The sequence below is a fragment of the Pongo abelii genome, chromosome X (genome assembly GCF_028885655.2).
Source record: "Pongo abelii isolate AG06213 chromosome X, NHGRI_mPonAbe1-v2.0_pri, whole genome shotgun sequence".
In the NCBI taxonomy this organism is placed as follows: Eukaryota; Metazoa; Chordata; class Mammalia; order Primates; family Hominidae; genus Pongo; species Pongo abelii.
Window position 1 is genome coordinate 49,094,593 of NC_072008.2, and position 22,441 is coordinate 49,117,033.

The following is a 22,441-nucleotide window of genomic DNA, read 5'->3' on the forward strand; positions in this document are numbered from 1 at the left end:
CTCTTCTGTTATTTCATTCCATCATATTTCTTTGGAAGCAGAGTGGTGGGATGAAGGGGCAGGGCTCTGTTGAGAGAAGGTGGAAGTCAATGGGAAAGGTATTTATCACAATACTCTTTATGGTGAAAAAAGAACATGGAAATAAACCCAATGCCAGTCACAAATAGGGTACCAGTTCAGGGCTGGGTGCAGTGGCTCATGCCTGTAAATCTCAGCTCCTTGGGAGGCTGAGGTGTGAGGATGCCTCAAGTCCACGAGTTCGAGACCAGTCTGGGCAACACATCAAGACACCCCCCATATCTCTTTTTAAAAAAAAAAAACAAAAAAACAGGGTCTCACTCTAACATCCAAGCCAGAGTGCAGTGGCATGGCTCACTGCAGCCTTGACCTCCCAGGCTCAAGCGATCCTCCCACCTCACCCACCTGAGTAGCTGGGACTATGAGCACACACCACCACACCCAGCTAATTTTATTTTTGTAGAGATGTAGTCTCACTGTGTTGCCCAGGCTGGTCTCAAACTCCTAGACTCAAGTGATCTTCTTGCCTTGGCCTCCCAAAGTATTGGGATTACAGGTACAAGCCACCATGCCCAGCTGACCCCATGTCTCTCTCTCTTTTTTAATTAATTCGTTTATGTTTGAGATGGAGTTTCACTCTTGTTGCCCAGGCTGGAGTGCAATGGCACGATCTCAGCTCACTGCAACCTCCGCCTCCAGGGTTCAAGTGATTGTCCTTGCCTCAGCCTCCCAAGTAGCTGGGATTACAGGCTCCTGCCACCATGCCCAGCTAATTTTTTGTATTTTTAGTAGAGACAGAGTTTCACCATGTTGCCCAGGCTGGTCTCGAACTCCTAACCTCAGGTGATCTGCCCGCTTCAGCCTCCCAAAGTGCTGGGATTACAGGTGTGAGCCACCACATCTGACCTCTTTTTTTTTTTTTTTTTTTTTTTTTTTTCAGAGACAGGGTCTCGCTCTGTTGCCCAGGCTGGAGTGTAGTGGCATGATCACAGCTCACTGCAGCCTTAACCTCCCAGGCTCAAGCAATTCTTCTGCCTCAGCCTCCCCAGTAGCTGGGACTACAGGCATGTACCACCATGCCTAATTTTTGGTAGAGATGGGGTCTCACTTTGTTCCCCAGGCTGGTCTCAACCTCCTGGACTCAAGTGATCCTCCCACCTCAGCCTTCCAAAGTGCTGGGAATACAGACATAAGCCACTATGCCCAGTTGACACCATGTCTTTTTTTAAAAAAAAAAAAATCTTAAGGGAACCAGTTCAATAAAATGTCACCCTTGAATTCCCTGGGCTTCAGATATCCTCATCTGTAAAATGGGGATAGTAACAGGACCCATAACCTTCAGTTATTATGATTAAATTGGCTGGGTACAGTGGCTCACACCTGTAATCCTAGCACTTAGGGAGGCTGAGGCAGGCGAATCACTTGAGCTCAGGAGTTTGAGACCAGCCTGGGCAACATGGTGAAACCCTGTCTCTACCAAAAACAGAAAAATTATCCGGGCGTGGTGGCAAATGCCTGTGGTTCCCAGCTCCCGGGAGGCTGAGGTAGGAGGACTGCTTGAGCCCAGGTGGCGGAGATTGCAGTGAGCCAAGATCGTGTCACTGCACTCCAGCCTGACTGACAAAGTGAAACCCCATCTCAAAAAAAAAAAAAAAAGATTAAATAAATAAATATATGTATAAAATACCTTGAACAGTACCCAGCACATTGTCTCATAAATATTAGTTGTTCTTGTTAAGATTACACGTTTGTGCAGTGAAATAGAGTTTATTCTTTATCAATCATGTTACAAAAGAGTATTTAATATGAAAAGACACTGATAAGCTTGTTACAGGGACAAGGGAGATGCTGAGTCAATAAAATACAGTGTGATCTTTCGGTGACTTTAAAACATTGTTGAATTGATTGTATTTGTTATAAAAATAATGTGGAAAATAACAGCTTTGAATTTTATGTCAGTTGATGTTAAGATCCAACAGGAAGTTTACCCTGATAACGTTAAGATGAACAGTTTGAAATGCAGCTTCCTGCTGGAAGTTGAAATAGAGATGATTCAGACAGCCTCCTTGGATCCAAACCCCAAAGCTTCTTTTGCCTAATTCTATCTTCTGTCTTTAGAAACTCAAGCCCCGGCTGGGCGCAGTGGCTCACGCCTGTAATCCCAGAACTTTGGGAGGCCGAGGCAGGCAGATCACGAGGTCAGGAGATCAAGACCATCCTGGCTAATACGGTGAAACCCCGTCTCTACTAAAAATACAAAAAATTAGCCAGGCGTGGCGGCGGGCGCCTGTAGTCCCAGCTACTCGGGAGGCTGAGGCAGGAGAATGGCGTGAACCTGGGAGGCGGAGCTTGCAGTGAGCTGAGATCGCGCCACTGGACTCCAGCCTGGGCGACAGAGCGAGGCTCCGTCTCAAAAAAAAAAAAAAAGAAACTCAAGCCTCAAGCTTTCTGGGGGCATCCAAGTCCAACCATCCCAGTCACACACACACACATCCGACCTTACTCATCCCAGGGGTGTGCAGAGGCCCACTGCAAGAACTGGTGAACTTTCAAGGCGTCTTTGCATATATGATGATTTTTTATTCTATTATTCAAGTTTTGCTTGGACAAGATTGTGCTGCTGAAAAGTGGCCTACACCACTTTTTTTTTTTTTTTTTTTTTGAGACAGGGTTTCACTCCCGTCGCCCAGGCTAGAGTGCAGTGGCGCGATCTCAGCTCACTACAACCTCCGCGTCCTGGGCTCAAGCGATCCTCCTGCCACAACCTCCCGAGTAGCTGGGACTACAAGCGCCCGCCACCATATCCGGCTAATTTTTGTATTTTTAGTAGAGACGGGGTTTCACCATGTTGGCCAGGCTGGTCTTGAACTCCTGGCCTCAAGTGATCCACCTGCCTCGACCTCCCTAAGTGCTGGGATTACAGGCGTGAGCCACCGCGCCCGGCCCTACACCAGTTTTAAAAGTCGTGTTTCTTCTCTTTTTTATAATGTTGTACTTCTGATTTCTAGGGAATGATTCGCAAACTCACCCCTGACGCTATGTCCCTGGGACATTATTCTTGTATATACAAAAAGTGCCATTAACGAGTGGGTAGAAGTCGAGGGGTGGAGCCTCCGTCCTTGGGCTTGAAGTGAATGTCCCTCAATGCGCCTGCGAGACTCCCACGCCCTGGGAAGGATGCCTATCGATTCGCTCTGGGCTCGGCAGCTCTTTCTGATAGCAGGCAGCCATCTTGCCTGGAGCCTGAGAAAGGGAAGAGAGACAGAAGGAACCGGCGACAGTGGTCTCAGGGCCGCTCCGGGGGGCCTCAAGAACCGGAGGCAGCCCCGGAGGTGGTCCCCGATCCCGGGCTATGCTCTTGGACCTGAGAAGGGAAGGCGGAGGGCGGCGGGGACAAGATGGGTGGGGAATGTCAAGCGAGGAATGCTAGGCGGGGGAGGGGCGTTGCTATGGCGACTGGGGGGGGCGGTGTCTGTTCTGAATCGCTGTGTGTCACCCGGGCGCTGCCCAGGAAGGGCAGGGCTGGGGTGATGACCATGGTAACAGCCGGGTGGGAGTTCGTGACATCTCTGGCGCGGAGGGACTCGATGTCTATGGCAATGGTCGCCTGGTGAAAGGGACGGAACTAGATCCCTTCGCTCGGGACGCTCACATTCCAGGCCCTTGTCCTGCAGGCTGCCGCGGGCGGACACGCCAGAGGAGGAGGCCGGGGAATGGCCGCGGTGTGGCAGCAAGTCTTAGCAGTGGACGCGAGGTGAGGCGTGGGGTCAAAGCCCATGGGAGCAGAACTTACTGTGGTGCATGCGCAATGGCGATAAGTGAGGCTGGGCGGAGAACTTGCCTTGTGCGGCTGCGTGGGCATGCCGGAGGTGAGCATGCGCAATAGCGGGGGCGGGCACGCCGGCGGTGAGTTGGCTGGGCCGGAGAGGATTCTAAACAGCAAGCTAGGAAAATGTGGTCAGATGTGGGCATGCGCAAAGAGGCTGCCTGTGAGAGGGAGGTGGGGCTCGGGCAGGTGACATCCTATCCCTTATGGGTGTCCCCTAGACTTTTTTTTTTTTACATCATCACTTCCCCATTCTGACCCCATCACCTCCCAACGCTGACCCCCATCATGTCAGTCTGACTTCTGTCGCCCTGGTATACTGACCCTAATTATTGTCTGCGCTGACCCAGTCACCCCGTAGGGACCCCAGCACGGCAGCAGACTGACTCTGTTGTCTGCAAACTGACCTCATGACCATGCTCATTATTACTGCAGACTCACTCCCACCACAGGAGGTCCCCCCTCACCACTGCTAGTCATTCTTACCACCTAGGCCCCAGTCACTGCCACACACCTCACTCTCCTGCCCTACCCCCCCGAGCTGATTGATTCCCTCTGTCCTGTGCCTGCTGCCTGCCCTGCATCCTGACCCTGCAGGTACAACGCGTACCGCACACCAACGTTTCCACAGTTTCGGACGCAGTATATCCGCCGGCGCAGCCAGCTGCTGCGGGAGAATGCCAAGGCTGGGCACCCCCCAGCGCTGCGTCGGCAGTACCTGAGGCTTCGGGGGCAGCTGCTCGGCCAGCGCTACGGGCCCCTCTCCGAGCCAGGCAGTGCTCGTGCCTATAGCAACAGCATCGTCCGCAGTAGCCGTACTACTCTTGACCGCATGGAGGTGAGCTCCTGGCCACATTCACCCCCTGGGCATACCCTGCCTGCACACATTCACTCCACTGACTTTCATCAAGCACCTGCTCTTTGCTGGGCACTGTTCTGCATCAGCAGAGGACAAAAAGATAATATGCCAAGTAAACCAGTAAACACACAAACTTGGTAAACAGGTCAGTAAACATATAGCAAGCCCTGTCTTTAGTATCTGCTGAGCAGGGGGAGGGCAGGAACAGCAGAACTCGTGAGGAAGCCACTGCAGTAGTACAAGTGGGCAGCGGTGGTGGTGGCAGGGGACACAGTGAGAAGTGATCTGACTCTAGGTAGATTTTCAGGGCTGCACACCTCAAAGGTTCTTGGGCTTTTTGCAAGATGCACCCACCCTGACCCTCTCCATTTGCAGGACTTTGAGGATGATCCTCGGGCTCTGGGGGCCCGTGGGCACCGTCGTTCTGTCAGCAGAGGCTCCTACCAGCTGCAGGCGCAGATGAACCGTGCCGTCTATGAGGACAGGTATGCACCAGAGGCAGCCAAGGCGGGGGGCGGGTTGCGAGGAGGAGAGGGGCCCTGGGGCAATGGCAGACTGAACACTCTCGCATCTACCTCCTGTCACCCCTCACTTCCTACTGGGGCCCAGGCCCCCTGGCAGCGTGGTGCCCACATCAGCGGCAGAGGCAAGTCGGGCCATGGCCGGGGACACATCACTGAGCGAGAACTATGCCTTTGCGGGCATGTACCATGTTTTTGACCAGCACGTGGATGAGGCAGGTGAGCCAGTGGGTGGCGGGTTACATCACCAAGCATTTGCCCAAACTGTGACAACCAACCAAGGCATCCTTTTCTGAATCCAAGGCCCCTGGCACACCTCCAAAGGAAGAATGACCATCCATAAAGCCTTTTGTAGACTGAAAATCCCTCTGCAAAGTGGTCAGTGCTTCATCTACTGGAAAGGGCCTCAGAAGCCTAAGAGAGAGCCCTTTGCAGCAGGCTGCCTGGGTTCCTGAGTCACTTGGAAGAGTTCAAAGCCTTTGCTGATGATAAATCCCCTTGCAGAGGGCAGAGTGGGCTACAGTGTCAAGGGTTTTGCAAATTGCCAAGACCTTGATTATAAAGTGTTTGCTAAGACAGGAACTTTTTCACGTTGCAGAAGATTTTTGCAATCTCCAAAGGAGCTGCTAAGACTTAGGGAGCTTTGGCAGAGGGTCTTCAGGGGTTACAGTTCCCTTTGTCAGCCAAGGAAAGCCCTTTGCTGAGGCCACTGTGCCTCATGCAGTGGGGCCCCAGCCCCAGGCACACACATCAGAGCCTTTTAGAGAGAAAAGTGCCCAGTGAGTGTGCAGACTCCCACTAATGGCTTCTTGGCATTGTAGTCCCAAGGGTGCGCTTCGCCAATGATGACCGACACCGCCTGGCCTGCTGCTCACTCGACGGCAGCATCTCCCTGTGCCAGCTGGTGCCTGCCCCACCCACAGTGCTTCGCGTGCTACGGGGCCACACCCGCGGTGTCTCCGACTTCGCCTGGTCCCTCTCCAATGACATCCTCGTGTCCACCTCACTGGATGCCACCATGCGCATCTGGGCCTCTGAGGATGGCCGCTGCATCCGGGAGATCCCTGACCCCGATGGCGCTGAACTGCTCTGCTGCACCTTCCAGCCTGTCAACAACAACCTCACTGTGGTCAGGCTCCAGGACACCCACTCACCAAGGGCTGGTGGGCTGGGTCAGGAAGGCTATCCGAGGGAATCAGAGTATAAGGAGGGATAGCCAGGGGGGCCTAGGACCCCCCCACCCCCCACCCAATCTCGTCACAGCAGTCCTAGTGTGGTCAGACTTAAAAGGGAAGCAGATCAGAAGACAGGGGAGTGGGCTGGGCGCAGTGGATCACACCTGTAATCCCAGCACTTTGGGAGGCGGAGGCGGGCGGATCACGAGGTCAGGAGATCGAGACCATCCTGGCTAACACAGTGAAACCCCGTCTCTACTAAAAATACAAAAAATTAGCCGGGCGTGGTGGCGGGCACCTATAGTCCCAGCTACTTGGGAGGCTGAGGCAGGAGAATGGCGTGAACCTGGGAGGTGGAGCTTGCAGTGAGCCGAGATGGCGCCACTGGGCGACAGAGCGAGACTCCACCCCCCCAAAAAAAGGGGAGTGCCGTTCTTGGTCTGGGATGGCCTTGCTGTGGTACACTCCAGGGAGTACGGGCCAGGGTCAGGGTTCTGGCTCTGGGGTGCCTTTGGTCCCATTAGCTGCAGTCCTACAGTTTTCCAACTGCAGGGGCTACCTCTGAGGAGCAGGATGATGAGGCTGAGCCTCGTCTGGTCTGTCAGTGGCCCCACCGTGTCAGACTCTGGGGTAGGTTGGTCAGAGAGCAGGGAAAGGACATTAGAAAGTCTGGCATGGCCTGGGGTGGAGTGGGGTGAACTGCAGAGGAACAGACCAAGAGTGAGCTTGCGGGCCGGGATCCTCCCCGCATCAGCAGCAGCCCCACAAGTTCCAGAAAGGAGCAGCCAGGGAGCAGGGGAAAGCTGGGATCACAGGCCTAGGCGGGCCCTATGGTTCTCACACTGTAGGAGGACCGGCCAAGGGGCAGCATGATGGCTCTGAAGGCCCCTTTAGTCCCATAGGCAGGTGGCCTACTCTGGGCAGATTGCAAAAGGGGCTGGCTAGGGAAGTGGATTCATGCCTGGTCACCTTCTTGTCTCCCTGCCACAGCCCTACTGTGAATAGACTCTAATAGGGACCAGCCAGTCGCATCATCAGCAGTCCCACTGTGGTCAAACTCAAGGAGGGCCTGGCTGGAAGCAGGATGATGGTCTGTGCATTCTCCCCACAGGTGGGGAACGCCAAGCACAACGTGCATGTCATGAACATCTCCACGGGCAAGAAAGTGAAGGGGGGCTCCAGCAAGCTGACGGGCCGTGTCCTTGCTCTGTCCTTTGATGCCCCTGGCCGGCTGCTCTGGGCGGGTGATGACCGTGGCAGTGTCTTCTCTTTCCTCTTTGACATGGCCACAGGTAGGCAGACAGCAGGCCTGCATCTTTGGGTGCTCGCCCTCCAGCCCTCCCAGGGCACAGCCCTCACCCTCACCTTTGCCTTCCCTCCCTCTGCTGCTGCAGGGAAGCTGACCAAAGCCAAGCGTTTGGTGGTGCATGAAGGGAGCCCTGTGACCAGCATCTCAGCCCGGTCCTGGGTCAGCCGCGAGGCCCGGGATCCCTCACTGCTCATCAATGCTTGCCTCAACAAGTTGCTGCTCTACAGGTGGGTCCCCCATCAGGGCCTCCTGGAGACGGAGGATCTGCCTCCTGCAGCACACTGGGACAGTAGCTCATCGCCTTCATCAGGTTAATTTAATTGAGGGAGCAGTAGTAGCAGTAACAGTAATAGCAGTAGTGAGCGCGTTTACAGCCATCACTGCGGCCAGGCCCTGTTGGAAGCATTTCCACGTATCACCACATTCAATCCTTGCACCGACCTGTGAGGTAGGTGCTGTTATTATCTCCATTTTGCAGGTGAGCAAACTGAAGCATAAAATAGATTAGGGCTACTTAAAGCAGAGGCCTGTTTTCCTTTCTTCCTTCCTTTTTTCTTTTTCTTCTTTTTTTTTTTTTTTTTTTTTTTTTTGTGGGGAGCAGTGTGGGGGTTACTGTCCCCACTCAAATCTGTCATGTTACCCAAATGCAGTTCTCAGCCTGGGCCACACATTGGAATGACCTGAAGAGCTTCAAAAACTCCTGTCTGGGCCCCTCTACAGGCCAGTAATTTCAGAAGCTTTGGGATGGGCCTGGGCATTGGTAGATTGAGAAATTCCCTAAGCAATGTCTGGCCAGGCCTGAAAACCACTGCCTAACAGGATGCTTTTTATTCTACCCCTTTATTTCTCTCCTCCTTTTTAAACAATTTCTGTATATATACTTAACAATTTTTTAATTTAAGTTTGTGCCCATTTCCCACAGCCTCTCCTTTCTTCCTCCTGCCACCTCTGGCCTCCTCCTGCCACAGTAAAGCCCATTAATGATCCACATCTTTCCACATATCCTTCTCTTTCCACAAATCCTAGGCGTGTACACATATCTATGTATGTTTTTGTTTGTTTGTGAGACAGGGTTTTGCTGTTACCCAGATTGGAGTGTAGTGGCATGATCATGGCTCACTGCAACCTCCAACTCCTGGGCTCATGTGATTCTCCCACCTCAGCCTAAGTAGCTGAGATTACAGGCACACGCCACCATGCTTGGCCAACCTTTTAAATCTATTTTTTGTAGAGATGAGGTTTTGCTGTGTTACCCAGTCTGGTCTTGAACTCCTGGCCTCAAGTGATCCTTGCACCTCGGCCTCCCAAAGTGCTGGGATTACAGACGTGAGCCACCTTGCCTAGCTCCCGCCACAGTTTTGAAGGAAAGATGTTTTAAAGAAATGGCCTTTTCCGGCCAGGCACAGTGGCTCACGCCTGTAATCTCAGCGCTTTGGGAGGCCAAGGCAGGTGGATCACCTGAGGTCAGGAGTTCAAGACCAGCCTGGCCAACATGGTGAATCTCCGTCTCTACTAAAAATACAAAAATTAGCCGGGCGTGGTGGCAGGCGCCTATAATCCCAGCTACTCGGGAGGCTGAGGCTGGAGAATTGCTTGAACTTGGGAGGCGGAGGTTGCAGTAAGGCGAGATCATGCCATTGCACTCCAGCCTGGGTGACAGAGCCAGACTCCATCTCCTAAAAAAAGAAAGAAAAAAGAAATGGCCTTTCCTACATTTCGAGTTTCTCACCAGGCGATGCCTTGTGGAAACCCCCCAGGTTACCTATGGAGACAGTGGTTTATTCTCTCTAAGGGCTGTGCAGTTTTCCACAGTGTGGGCGTACCATGGTGTGTTCATTTCCTCTCTTTGTGCCTGTCTTAACACCAGGATCTTTTAGAGACCCTTACAAAGAAAAACTAGTGAATGAAACTGCAGAGCCTCCCATTTATATCAGTAACTCACACATCAACCCCTATTTATAGTTTATGTAGTCATCTCAGAATTGGGTTTCATAAGCTGGGTGTGGTGTGTGCCTATAGGTAGTCCCAGCTACTCGGGAGACTGAGGCGGGTGGATCACTTGAGCCTAGGAGGTTGAGGCTGCAGTGAGCCGTGATCGCACCACTACACTCCAGCCTGGGTGACAGAGTGAGATCCTGTCTCAAAAACAAAAAAAAAAAATTGGGTTTCATGAACCTTGTAAAGAACTTAGGCACAGGGGTGGGGACACAGGCCCACAACTTGTCTCCCTGCTAGGGCTGGGGCTGTGTTTTGACCCACTCTCTCGTCCTCTCAGGGTGGTAGACAACGAGGGGACCCTGCAGCTGAAGAGAAGCTTCCCCATCGAGCAGAGCTCACATCCTGTGCGCAGCATCTTCTGTCCCCTCATGTCCTTCCGCCAGGGGGCCTGCGTGGGTGAGTCCTGTAGGGACAGGGGATCTGGGTGTCTGGGGAGGGGCAGGAACCAGGGCTGGTGCCAACCTGGCTCAGACATCACGACACCGATGCCCTGACTTCCTGGACCTCATGACCCCTCCTGCCCCAACAGCCTCACTGTGGAACTCACAGCTCCAAACAGCTCAGAGAACTCACAGTTTGCACTTGATCTCGGCCAAAAGGCGGAGAAGTGATGAAAACTCACACTTTGAACACACTTACTCCCCAAACAGCCCAGAGAACTTGCACTCTGCACACAGTACCAAAACAGCCAGGTGACCTCCCATCTAGGGATAGGGCCCCTCAAACCTCCCCAAGCCATGCTAGGACCTCACACCTCGGACATACACCCTTCAACACCTCAGACAGCTCAGGGACTTCCCACCAGGGGCACCCCAGGCGCCTCCCGATGGCCTCTCCCTCTCACCCCGACAGTGACGGGCAGTGAGGACATGTGCGTGCACTTCTTTGATGTGGAGCGGGCGGCCAAGGCTGCTGTCAACAAGCTGCAGGGCCACAGTGCACCTGTGCTTGATGTCAGCTTCAACTGCGACGAGAGCCTACTGGCCTCCAGTGACGCCAGCGGCATGGTCATCGTCTGGAGGCGGGAGCAGAAGTAGGGTCCTGTCGGCCCTGCTGCTGTCCTCTATCCCACCCCTCTTACTCCAGCCTCGTGTTGTAAATAAAGTTTCGGTGGTCATGCTGAGGGCCGGCTCCCAGCTCTGCCGGGGACGGACAGGGCAGAGGGCAGCGGGCAGCTCCAGGAACACGGTGGAACGGGGTTCATTGACTCATTTGTGCATTCATGCATCGACGGATTCATTCATTCCACAAGCATTGATTGAATGTCTGCTGGGTTACAGGCCCTGCCTTAACTGTTTTACACACTCATGCATTCGATAGACATTAGTGAGCCCTGACCGTGTGCCAGGAACTGTTCTACGCACTGGGGATACTGCTCTGACCTAAAGTGACGGAAATGCCTGCCCTCATCGGGCTTGCATCATAGCGGAGACAGTAGACAAAAATATGGAACAGGCCAGCTAATGATGAGTGGTATGAAGAAAATAAAGCAAGGATGGGAGACAGAGCTGCAGAAGTTGGGGGAGTGGGCTCTTTATGGTGACAGCATCAGGGAAGATGATCCTGACAGGGTGACTTTTTTCTTTTTGAGACAGGGTCTCTGTCACCCAGGTTGGAATGCAGTGGCATGACCATAGCTCACTGCAGCCACAACCTCCAGGGCTCAAGTGATCCTCACTTAAGCCTCCCAAGTAGTTGGGACTACAGGTGTGCGCCACCACACTCGGGTAATTTTTGTATTTTTAGTAGAGACGGGGGTCTCGCCATGTTGCTCAGGCTGGTCTCGAACTCCTGGGCTCAAGCGATCCACTCGCCTCAGCCTCCCAAAGTGCTGGGATTACAGGCATGAACCACCACGCCTGGCTCAGGGTGACATTTAAAGACCTGAATGAAGTGAGTGGGAGTCATAGTGTAGGGGGAGAACATTCCAGGCAGAGAGAAAGCCAGCCTAAAGGCACTGAGGCTGGAGCGCTCCAGAAGGATCATTGTGTATGCCAGAGTCTTGCTGGACCAGAGTGTGACAGTAGATGAGGTCGGACAGGCCAGATGTTTCATGGGCCACAGTTAGGACTTTGGCTTTTTTTCTGAGTGGGGGTGACCAGAAGGTGTCAAGCAGAGGAGGAACATGATCTGACTTGGTCATAGAGGCTCCCTCTGGCTGCTGAAGGGAACAGATTGGGGGTGGGGGTAGAAGCAGGGGACCCAGCAGGAGACCCCTCTGAGCGCAGTGATGGGGACTTGCACCAGGGTAGTGACAGTGGAGGAGTTGGCGGGGGGAATGTTGGGTCAGACCCCCAGGGGGTTCACTATGTTAGGCTGCAGGACTCTGCTGCCTCCTCAGGGGGCGATAGTCCCAACCCCTCTGTGCATTGTGTTGTTTATTGAAAGCAGGGAGCAGAGGTGTTGAGTCCTGGAGCCCCAAGCTGGTGCAGGAGCAACCGGAAGTTAAGGCTGACCTGGGGCCTCCTGCTGTGTGGCAGAATCTCCATCCCTCAGACCACCCCTGTCTCTTCCCAGCCCCATCCAGGGTACAAATTCCAGCCCTGGAACAGCTCAGAGACCAGAAAGTGATGTTAAGTATTTGAGGGGAGCCCCCAAGAGAGGAGAAAAAGCTTTGAGTATTGATGGGGGTAAATAACCAAAATCGCTTATCAGTGGCCTGCGTCACCAGAAAATGTCAAAGTTACCTGAAGCAGCAAAGAGGCTCTTGCTCCGGCCCCTCCCTTCCTTCTCAGCTCCATTTGTTGCCACATATGCGTTGACTGGAACTCTGACTGACATCTTGGGACCTTAGGGTCAGTCCACAGCGTGGTAGAGACTCCAGCTTGGCCCAGCATTGCTGAGCTGCTGAACTCGCACCAACAGTCTTATTGGAGGGAAATAATCTCCCGTTTGTTCAGTCCAGTTATTTGACAGTGTGGTTACTTGCACCCCAAGCATTTCTAACTGGCACTTCCATCTAATAGACCTCAGGGTACATGGTGGTGAGATAGGGACATCAGTGAGCTGGATTGTTCCCGTGGTAAAGGTCATGTATGTTTGTGTGTGTGTCATGGTCCTCAATACCAGTTGCAAGACCAGTGATTTGCTAGGAGGACTCCCGAGACTCAGTATGTGGTTGTATTCATGGCTACGATTAACTTATTACAACAAAAAGATATGGAGCAAAATCAGCAAAAAGAAACGGTGTGCAGGACCAACTCCCAGAGAGACCCAGACAAAGTTTCCAGGGCTTCTCTCTCATTGGAGTCACACAAGATGTGCTCGGTTCACAGTAATGGGTTGTGACAATACATGCGAAATGTTGCTGACCAAAGAAGCTCAATTAGAGACTCAGCACCCAGAGGTTTTTTTTGTTGTTGTTGTTTTGGTTTTTTTTTTTGGAGGGGTGGGGTCTTGCTCTGACACCCAGGCTGGAATGCAGTGGCGTGGTCTTGGCTCACTGCAGCCTCCACCTCCTGGGTTCAAGCGATCCTTGGGCCTCAGCTTCCCGAATAGCTGGAACTACAGGCATGCACCAGCTAGCCCAGCTAATTTTTGTATTTTTAGTAGGGATGGGGTTTCACCATGTTGGCCACGCTGATCTTGAACTCCTGACCTCAAGTGATCCTCCCACCTCAGCCTCCCAAACTGCTGGGATTACAGGCATGAGCACCTGGCTGGTATCAAGTTTTTATTGGGGTATGGTCACATAGGCACCCCCTGCCTGGCACCTACCCAAATCCCAGACTCCCAAAAGGAAAGCAGGGGCTCAGCATAAACCACCTTTTTTTTTTTTTTATTGAGATGGAGTCTCACTTTATCGCCAGGCTGGAGTGCAGTGGCGTGATCTCGGCTTACTGCAACCTCCACCTCCTGGGTTCAAGCAATTCTCCTGTCTCAGCTTCCTGAGTAGCTGCCACCATGCCCAGCTAATTTTTGTATTTTTAGTAGAGACGGGGTTTCACCGTATTGGCCAGGCTGGTCTCCATCTCTTGACCTTGTGATCCGCCTGCCTCGACCTTCCAAAGTACTGGGATTACAGGCATGAGCCACCGCTCCTGGCCCACTTTTTTATACAAACAGCTTAGGTAGAGTAAGTCATTCTTTTTTTTTTCTTTCTTTCTTTTTTTTTTTTTTGAGACAGGGTCTCACTTTGTTGCCCAGGCTGGAGTGCAGTGGCTCAAACATGGTTTGCTGCAGCCTCAACCTCCCAGGCTCAAGCGGTCCTGCTGCCTCATCTTCCGAAGTAGCTGGGACCACAGACATGCACCACCACGACCCCAGCTGATTTTTGCAGAGATGGGTTTCGCCATGTTGCCCAGGCTGGCCTTGAACTCCTGGGCTCAAGTGATCCTCTCACCTTGGCCTCCCAAAGTGCTGGCATTACAGGTGTGAGCCACCACACCCGGCCCGAGTGAGCCATTCTTATCTCTTAGGGAATGGTGGGAACCCTCCTGGAATCTATGTTCTTAGATACCACCCAAGGGCCAACCTTGAAGCAGGCCTTTCCAAGGATTGCAGTCGAGGCCTGCTCTGTTACTGTTTTTCTGCACGGTGTGCAACACCACACAGATGCCCAGTTTCCACCAAGGTCTGTGGATGGCAGGATAATTTTGAGGAACCTCCTTTTTCGCTAACACTTCCTTCTTTTGTTTACACTCTTCACATTCTCTATTGAGTCTGGATTCAAGATGATTAATCGTGAATATTGTTGTGCATGATTTTGGGGGTTTCGTCCTTGTGAAATTTTGAGGTGGCAGATTTGACATTCTACTTTAAACTCATCTTGGTGGTACTTTTCTTGACTCACCACCTAAGGGGGAATAAATAATGAAGAAAGAATAAAAATAGTGTTATCAGTCACATTTGGGCCTCGGTTAACTTGTTCAGCATCACTGATTTCACATCAGATCTGAAGCTCTGTCAATCATTCCACTATCAATTCCACTCTGGTCTTGCCTCAAATCGAGGCTTCGATTAACTGTTCCCTGCCCTTTGTCTGACTTTGAACCTGTGTGTCTGTCAACTACTTTACCATCAAGAGCCTCTCTGGGCCAGGCGCAGTGGCTCACACCTGTAATCCTAGCACTTTGGGAGGCCAAGGCAGGCGGATCACGAGGTCAGGAGATCGAGACCATCCTGGCTAACACGGTGAAACTCTGTCTCTACTAAAAATACAAAAAAATTAGCCGGGCGTGGTGGCACGTGCCTGTAGTCCCAGCTACTCGGGAGGCTAAGGTAGGAGAATCACTTGAACCCGGGAGGCGGAGGTTGCAGTGAGCCGAGATCGCGCCACTGCACTCCAGCCTGGGCGACAGAGCGAGACTCTGTGTAAAAAAAAAAAAAAAAAAAAAAAAGGCTGGGCTCGATGGCTCACACCTGTAATCCCAGCACTTTGGGAGGCCAAGGTGGGCAGATCATGAGATCAGGATATCGAGACCATCCTGCCCAACATGGTGAAACCCCATCTCTACTAAAAATGCAAAAATTAGCTGGGTGTGGTGACGCGTGCCTGTAATCCCAGCTACTCAGGAGGCTGAGGCATGAGAATCACTTGAACCCAGCAGGCAGAGGTTGCAGTGAGCTGAGATCGCGCCACTGCACTCCAGCCTGGCGACAGAGTGAGACTGTCTAAAAAAAAAAAAAAAAAAAAAAAAAAAAAAAAGGCTCTCTGGTCTCAGAATGAAGCTGGGCCTTTGTTAACTATTACCCCACTGGTGTACCACTGGTTAAATCTCAAACCAGGGCTATTGTATAATATTTCACTAGCAATTGGCGTCTGATCTGACCTTGAACGAACTTGGGCTTCTATTAACTACTGTATTTTGTGATCGGTGCCCTTTTGCTCCATTCCAGCCTCGAGGACCCTCAGTCCTGACGTTGCATCTGGGCCTCTGTTAATTATTTCACCACCAATGCCCTTATGGTGTCAATTCCAGTCTGCACTTCTGTATTAACGGTTGTACCACTGGCTGGGCACAGTGGCTCACGTCTGTAATCCCAACACTTTGGGAGGCCAAGGTGGGCAGATCACCTGAGGTCGGGAGTTCGAGACCAGCCTTACCAACATGGAGAAGCCCCGTCTCTACTAAAAATACAAAATTAGCCAGGCGTGGTGGTGCATGCCTGTAATCCCAGCTACTCGGGAGGCTGAGGCAGGAGAATTGCTTGAATCCAGGAGGCGTAGGTTGCAGTGAGCCAAGATCGCGCCATTGCACCCCAGCCCTGGGCAACAAGAGTGAAACTCCGTCTCAGAAAAACCCCAAACGACACCACCATCACCAACAACAAAACAGTTGTACCATTAATGCCCATGGAGTCTAAACTTAAGCCCAGGCCTCTGTTAACTAGTCTACTATCATTGCCTCTTTGGTCTGATCTCAGACCTGGGCATCTCTTTTTTTTTTTTGACACAGAGTCTCGCTCTGTCGCCCAGGCTGGAGTGCAGTGGCGCCATCTCGGCTCACTGCAAGCTCCGCCTCCCGTGTTCATGCCATTCTCCTGCCTCAGCCTCCTGAGTAGCTGGGACTACAGGCGCCCACCACCACGCCTGGCTAATTTTTTTGTATTTTCTAGTAGAGACGGGGGTCTCACCATGTTGACCAGGATGGTCTTGATCTCCTGACCTCATGATCCGCCCGCCTCGGCCTCCCAAAGTGCTGGGATTACAGGTGTGAGCCACCGTGCCCAGCCCTGGGCATCTCTTAATGTTTCTTTCACCAGTACCTATGAGCTCAAACCCAGGCACTTTATTTATTTATTTATTTATTTATTTATTAAGACAGAGTCTCACTCTGTTGCCCAGGCTGGAGTGCGGTGGCACGATCTTGGCTCACTGCAACCTCTTGCTCCTGGGTTCAAGTGATTCTCCTGCCTCAGCCTCCCGAGTAGCCAGGATTACAGGTGCCCGCCACCAAGCCCGGCTAATTTTTGTATTTTTAGTAGAGATGGGGTTTCACCATGTTGGCCAGGCTGGTCTCAAACTCCTGACCTCAAGTGATCCTCCTGCCTCGGCCTCCTAAAGTGCTGGGATTACAGGCGTGAGCCACCACGCCCGGCTGACCTTCATTTGATATTCTAGCTTAAAAGTCCTTCTGGTCTCGAATCAAACCTGGACCTCGGTTCAGTTTTCATCCAACAATGCCACATGGGTCATGCCTTGTCTTCTTTTTAACTATTCAACCTTCAGTCTCCTCTGATCTGACTTTGAATGTAGGCCATTTTAACTCACACCATCAATTGGTGTGATCTCAAATCTGGTCTACTGTTAAGCATCAATGTTCTTCTGGTTTGTTCTCAAAATCTGGGTTCTCTTTTCTTTTTTTTTTTTTCTTTTCTTTTTTTTTTTTTTCAGACGGAGTCTCGCTCTGTTGCCAGGGCTGGAGTGCAGTGGCTTGATCTCGGCTCACTGCAGCCTCCGCCTCCCAGGTTCAAGCGATTCTCCTGCCTCAGCCTCCCGAGTAGCTGGGACTACAGGCGCATGCCACCACGCCCGGCTAATTTTTGTACTTTTAGTAGAGACGGGGTTTCACCATGTTGGCCAGGATGGTCTCAATCTCTTGACCTCGTGCTCTGCCCTCCTCGGCCTCCCAAAGTGCTGGGATTACAGGCGTGAGCCACCGCGCCTGGCCACTGGGTTGTCTTTTCTAGTCATTCCACATTCAATATCATCCTGGTCCCTAATCAGAGCTCTTCCACTATCCTTGCTCTCTAGTCTGTCTGATTCTTAACCAGGACTTACATTTCCTATTTCATATTTAAAGATCTACTAGTCTAGTTAGCCAACCCAGCCATTTAACTATCCCCAAATCCTTCCACTCCAAGCCTTCTCAAACCAGTCTTCTGTTAAATACACCACCAACTCCCATCTGGTTTGACCTTGAATCTGATCCTCTGACAACTGCTCCATCGCCACTGTCCTGTGGATCTGTCATTGAACTTGTACAGTTATCTCTTCCAACACCAGTGCCCCTAGAGTGTGAACTCAAACCCCAGGCTCTGTTAAGTATTCTAGACTTGAGTCCACTCTGAACTGACCTCAAACCTAGATATTAATTCGATTGTCCTCATCCCTTTTTCTCTGGTCTGACCCTAAACCAAGGTCTCTGTTAACTATTACGCCTGGAATGTTCCTCTAGTCTGAGTTCAAGCATTTGCTAACTATCCCAATATAAAATCCCACCTCTTTGTCTAGATATTTAACAGAATAATTAAAGCAGAACTCATTAAAAATCCTTGCCCCTCTTACTTGACCTCAAATCTGGGTGTCTTTATTCTATCATCAGTGCTTTTCTTGTCTATTATTGAACTCTCTGTGTTAACTCTCCTAACATCAGTGTCCGTATCTGACTTTAAACGATGGTCTCTGTTCATTCTTCCACTATAAATTCCTCTCTGGTAGTGTTGCCTTCCACACAGGCCTCTGATAAAACTACCATTGTTAATGCCCCCTTAAACAAGGACTTTGGTTAGTGAGTTTACCATCAATACCTTCCCGTTTTATTTGTTTTATTTTTATTGAGACAGAGTCTTGCTCTTGTCACCCAGGCTGGAGTGCAGTGGCACGATCTTGGCTCACTGCAACCTCTGCCTCCCAGGTTCAAGTGATTCTCCTGCCTCAGCCTTCTGAGTAGCTGGGATTACAGGTGCGTGCCACCATGTGTGGCTTTTTTTTTTTTTTTTGAGATAGTCTCGCTGTGTTGCCCAGGCTGGAGTGCAGTGGCACGATCTCAGCTCACTGCAACCTCTCTTTCCTGGGTTCAAGTGATTCTCCTCCCTCCGCCTCCCGAGTAGCTGGTATTACAGGCATGCGCCACCATGCCCAGCTAACTTTTGTATTTTTAGTAGAGACAGGGTTTCGCCATGTTAGCCAGGCTGATCTCGAACTCCTGACCTCAAGTGATCCACCTGCCTCAGCCTCCCAAAGCGCTGGGATTACAGGGGTGTGCTATCACGCCCGGCTGATACCTTCCTGTTTTAAAGCACTGACCCTGGCATGTGTTAACTACTCCATCACCCATGCCCTATTTTCTGACCTTGAACTTGGACCATTGTTTTGTTTTTGAGACAGAGTTTATTTATTTATTTTTGTGACGGAGTCTTGCTCTGTCGCCAAGGCTGGAGTGCAGCGGTGCGATCTCAGGTCACTGCAACCTCCGCCTCTGGGGCTCAAGTGATTCTCCTGCCTCAGCCTCCCAAGTAGCTGGGACTACAGGTGAGCGCCACCAGGCCTGGCTACTTTTTTGTATTTTTAGTAGAGACAGGGTTTCACCATATTGGCCAGGCTAGTCTGGAACTCCTGACCTCAGGTGATCTGCCCGCCTCAGCCTCCCAAAGTGCTGAGATTACAGGCGTGAGTCACCGCACCTGACTGGACAATTGTTAAGTGTCTCTATATCCATGCCTCTTCGGTTACACTTTAAACCTGGGCTTATGGCAAATACTTCAGCATTAGTGGCCTTCAGATCTGAACTCAAATATAGGAGATTAAATTACTGGACTTATAAGGACTTCAGAGTGGTCACTATTAAGGAAATGCAGACTGCAGTCAGGATATAATGGGGTGAGAGACTGCAGTGTGGACAAAAGTGTTCACAGAAATAAATGTGAGTTCTGGTGGAGTCACAGACTGGGGTATGGACACTCCTATGATCTATACCTGACACTGTGTGACACCAGGAGTTTCTGCACCCTGCTCTGTGTGACACCAGAAGTAGTCATGTCCCAGTATGTATGTGGCCAGGAGTGTCCACATTCTAGTCTTTGTGGCCTGAGGATTGTTGGCATCCTGGTCCCTGAACCCATAAGTTCACACTGCAATCTGTGTGACCCATAAGTGTCCAAATTCCTGTCTGTGTGACCCTAGAAGTGTTCATATCACAGTCGATATGAGTATCTATACCTAGTCTGTCTGACTCCAGCATTTCCAAACTGCAGTCTGTGTGACTCATGGGGCTCACATCCCAGTCTGTTATCCCAAGTATGCCTACACCCAGCCTGTGTGACTCTCAGAGCATCGAAACCCATTTGTGTGATCTCAGAAGAGTTCACATCCTATTCACAAAGGAGAGAATAGATATTCTTTCATTTCTGCTGCTGATAATTAGAGAAATGTAAATTCAATTTTTTTTTTTTTTTTTTTTTTTGAGATGGAGTCTCGTTCTGTCGCCAGGCTGGATGGAGTGCAGTGGTGTGATCTCGGCTCACTGCAACCTCTGCCTCCCGGGTTCAAGCGATTCTCCTGCCTCAGCCTCTCGAATAGCTGGGATTACATGCGCCTGCCACCACACCCAGCTAATTTTTGTATTTTTAGTAGAGACGGGGTTACACCATGTTGGCCAGGATGGTCTCGATCTCTTGACCTTGTGTTCCACCCACCTCGGCCTCCCAAAGTGCTAGGATTACAGGCGTGAGCTACCGCACCTGGCCTCAACTGTATTTTTTTTAACCTAAAGGTAACCACAAAGGAATTAAAAACAGGGATAGGTTGGCGCAGCAGCTCACACACCTGTAATCCCAGCACTTTGGGAGGCTGAGGTGGGTAGATCACTTGAGGCCAGGAGTTTGAGACCAGCCTGGCCAACACACTGAAACCTTGTCTCTACCAAAAAAATACAAAAATTAGCCAGGCATGGTGGTGTGTGCCTGTAATCCCAGCTACTCAGGAGGCTGAGGCAGGAGAATCGCTTGAACCTGGGATGCAGAGGCTATGGTGAGCCGAGATCATGCCACTGCACTCCAGCCTGGGTGAGAGTGAGACTTTGTCTCAGAAAAAAAAAAAAAATGACAAGGGCACTCAGACTGAATGAATACTCCCAAGAAACAACCAAATGATATCTGAATCAATATGATTCAGAAAGTTTTTTTAATGATGCATTAAAATGCATGAGAAAAGTAAAGAGACAGAGAAAACAGCAGTTGCAATAGAAATTCAAGTAAAATTAGGGAAAAAAACATTAGACAGTCAAAGAGGACCCTTTTTATTGATGAAGGGCATGATCAACATTGAAAATACAAGTCTTGAATTCCTGTATTCCATACAAGAGACCGAATCTTTAGCTAGAGAAATGGAAGACAGCCAATTGAATCCTAGCCACACTCATGCATATGGTCGGATCAAATTGAGGAGTCTTCACAGTAGACACTAAAAATTGAAATGGGCCTATCAATTAGGTTTAGTGGACAATGGAGGAAAAGCGAGGAAGTGGACACATGGTTTACCCATTTTCTCACCCTGGACCCAAGAAAGGATACTTTGGTGACCTTGGGTGTTCTCTCTTGCAGTGAATATAAGTGGCTACAGTACAATGTTGAGCGCTCCTATGAGACCTTGACATGACTACACTAAGTTCATTTTCAGGTGCTTATTCAAAGGGGAAGTCACTGATGGCAAATTCTACCTCACAGCCTCATCTGTATAGAAAAGATGTGCCATGATCATGCCACTGCACTCTAGCCTGGGCAACAGAGTGAGACCTTCTCTCTAAATAATAATAATAATAAATTCCAAAACAAAACAAAACAACAACTTATAGTGGCCATAAGCTCAAGACCACAATGCAATCATCGTGAGAAATTAGTACTCAATTATACAGAAGAAGCCATTAAGCCCCTCCTACCACAGCTAACTGAGGTTCCGGCTGGTGGCTCTGGGGCTTTGTCCTCCATCTGTCCATGGTGATGCTCTAGCATTTCATAACAGGGTTGGTCTGGTCAGCTCTCAACACATCAACATAACTTACTCTTGCATCCGAGAGATTATTCAAGTGCCAAGTACCATCACTTTCTTCTTCTTTTTTTTTTTCCTTGAGACAGAATCTTGCTCTGTCACCCAGGCTGGAGTGCAGTGGCGCCATCTGGGCTCACTGCAACCTCTGCTTCCCGGGCTCAAGTTATTCTCGTGCCTCAGCCTCCCGAGTAGCTGGGACCACAGATGCATGCCATCACGCCCAGCTAATTTTTGTATTTTTAGTAGAGACAGGTTTTCCACATAGGCCAGGCTGGTCTCGAACTCCTGGCCTCAAGTGATCCACCCACCCTGGCCTCCCAAAATGCTGGGCTTACAGGTGTAAGCCACCACGACTGGCCATTTTCAACTCTTCATTGTTGAGTTTTTCTAAGTTAAAACAACCTGTTTCTTGAGCTATGCTGCATATTACATATTTCAGGAACTCCCCACCGACTGATTTCCCAGCTCCAGAAACATGCAATCCATCTGCTATTCCACTGGGCTTTCTGCTTTCTTCTTTATTTTAGGGATGGGGGAGGGTCTCACTGTGTTGCCCAGGCTGGACTTGGCCTCCTGGGCTCAAGAGATCTTCCCACCCCTGCCTCTCAAGTAGCTGGGACTACAGGTGTGAGCCACTGTGCCCAGCTTTTTGATATCTTGATTCCCTCAGAACCAGGTGGAAACATGTTCTGAATAAAAGCCAGTCCTGGGTTTTCTTGCTCTACTCACCGGCTTGGTTGTGTTGGGCTGAGCCTTATAGAACACAGTGCTGGAGACCTTCTCAGGGTCACTTCCTGTACCCTTGACTTTGAGCTGCAGCCCTCTGGTTTTCTCAGGTGAGCTTTCTTGACTCTTTCCACTACTCTTCAGCTGATAAACAAAGTGACCATTCCACTCATGTGCTTTCCCCTGGGGTAACTCCTGGTGGATGCAGTGTTGGGACCCCTTAGTTTCACTGGGCAGTGTCACAGGGCAGGCTCTTTAGAAGCAGAATTTGAGCTGGAGTTTGGGGCACAGGAGGTTTA

The 22,441-nt window shown here is 50.8% G+C and overlaps 1 protein-coding gene across 4 annotated transcripts; it reads left to right on the plus strand.

The window, feature by feature from the left end:
• The first annotated feature begins 3,225 nt into the window (after window positions 1-3,225).
• WDR13 (WD repeat domain 13) lies at window positions 3,226-10,905 on the plus strand. Of its 4 annotated transcripts, none has more exons than XM_024240264.3 (10): window positions 3,226-3,350; window positions 3,693-3,772; window positions 4,442-4,682; window positions 5,079-5,188; window positions 5,313-5,443; window positions 6,046-6,353; window positions 7,511-7,691; window positions 7,794-7,935; window positions 9,984-10,102; window positions 10,559-10,905. In XM_024240264.3, the coding sequence occupies exons 2-10, from the start codon at window positions 3,732-3,734 to the stop codon at window positions 10,741-10,743; spliced, it is 1,458 nt and encodes a 485-aa protein (XP_024096032.1). In that variant the 5' UTR covers window positions 3,226-3,350; window positions 3,693-3,731; the 3' UTR covers window positions 10,744-10,905.
• The last annotated feature ends 11,536 nt before the right edge of the window (window positions 10,906-22,441 follow it).

What these genes read in the sequence shown, in the direction of transcription:
- WDR13 (XM_024240264.3), top strand. Translation starts at nt 3,732, where the DNA reads ATGGCCGCGGTGTGGCAGCAAGTCTTAGCAGTGGACGCGAG. An exon ending in CCAGCACGTGGATGAGGCAG is followed by an intron (nt 5,444 to 6,045) that starts GTGAGCCAGTGG and finishes TTGGCATTGTAG; the next exon opens with TCCCAAGGGTGCGCTTCGCC. An exon ending in AACAAGTTGCTGCTCTACAG is followed by an intron (nt 7,936 to 9,983) that starts GTGGGTCCCCCA and finishes TCGTCCTCTCAG; the next exon opens with GGTGGTAGACAACGAGGGGA.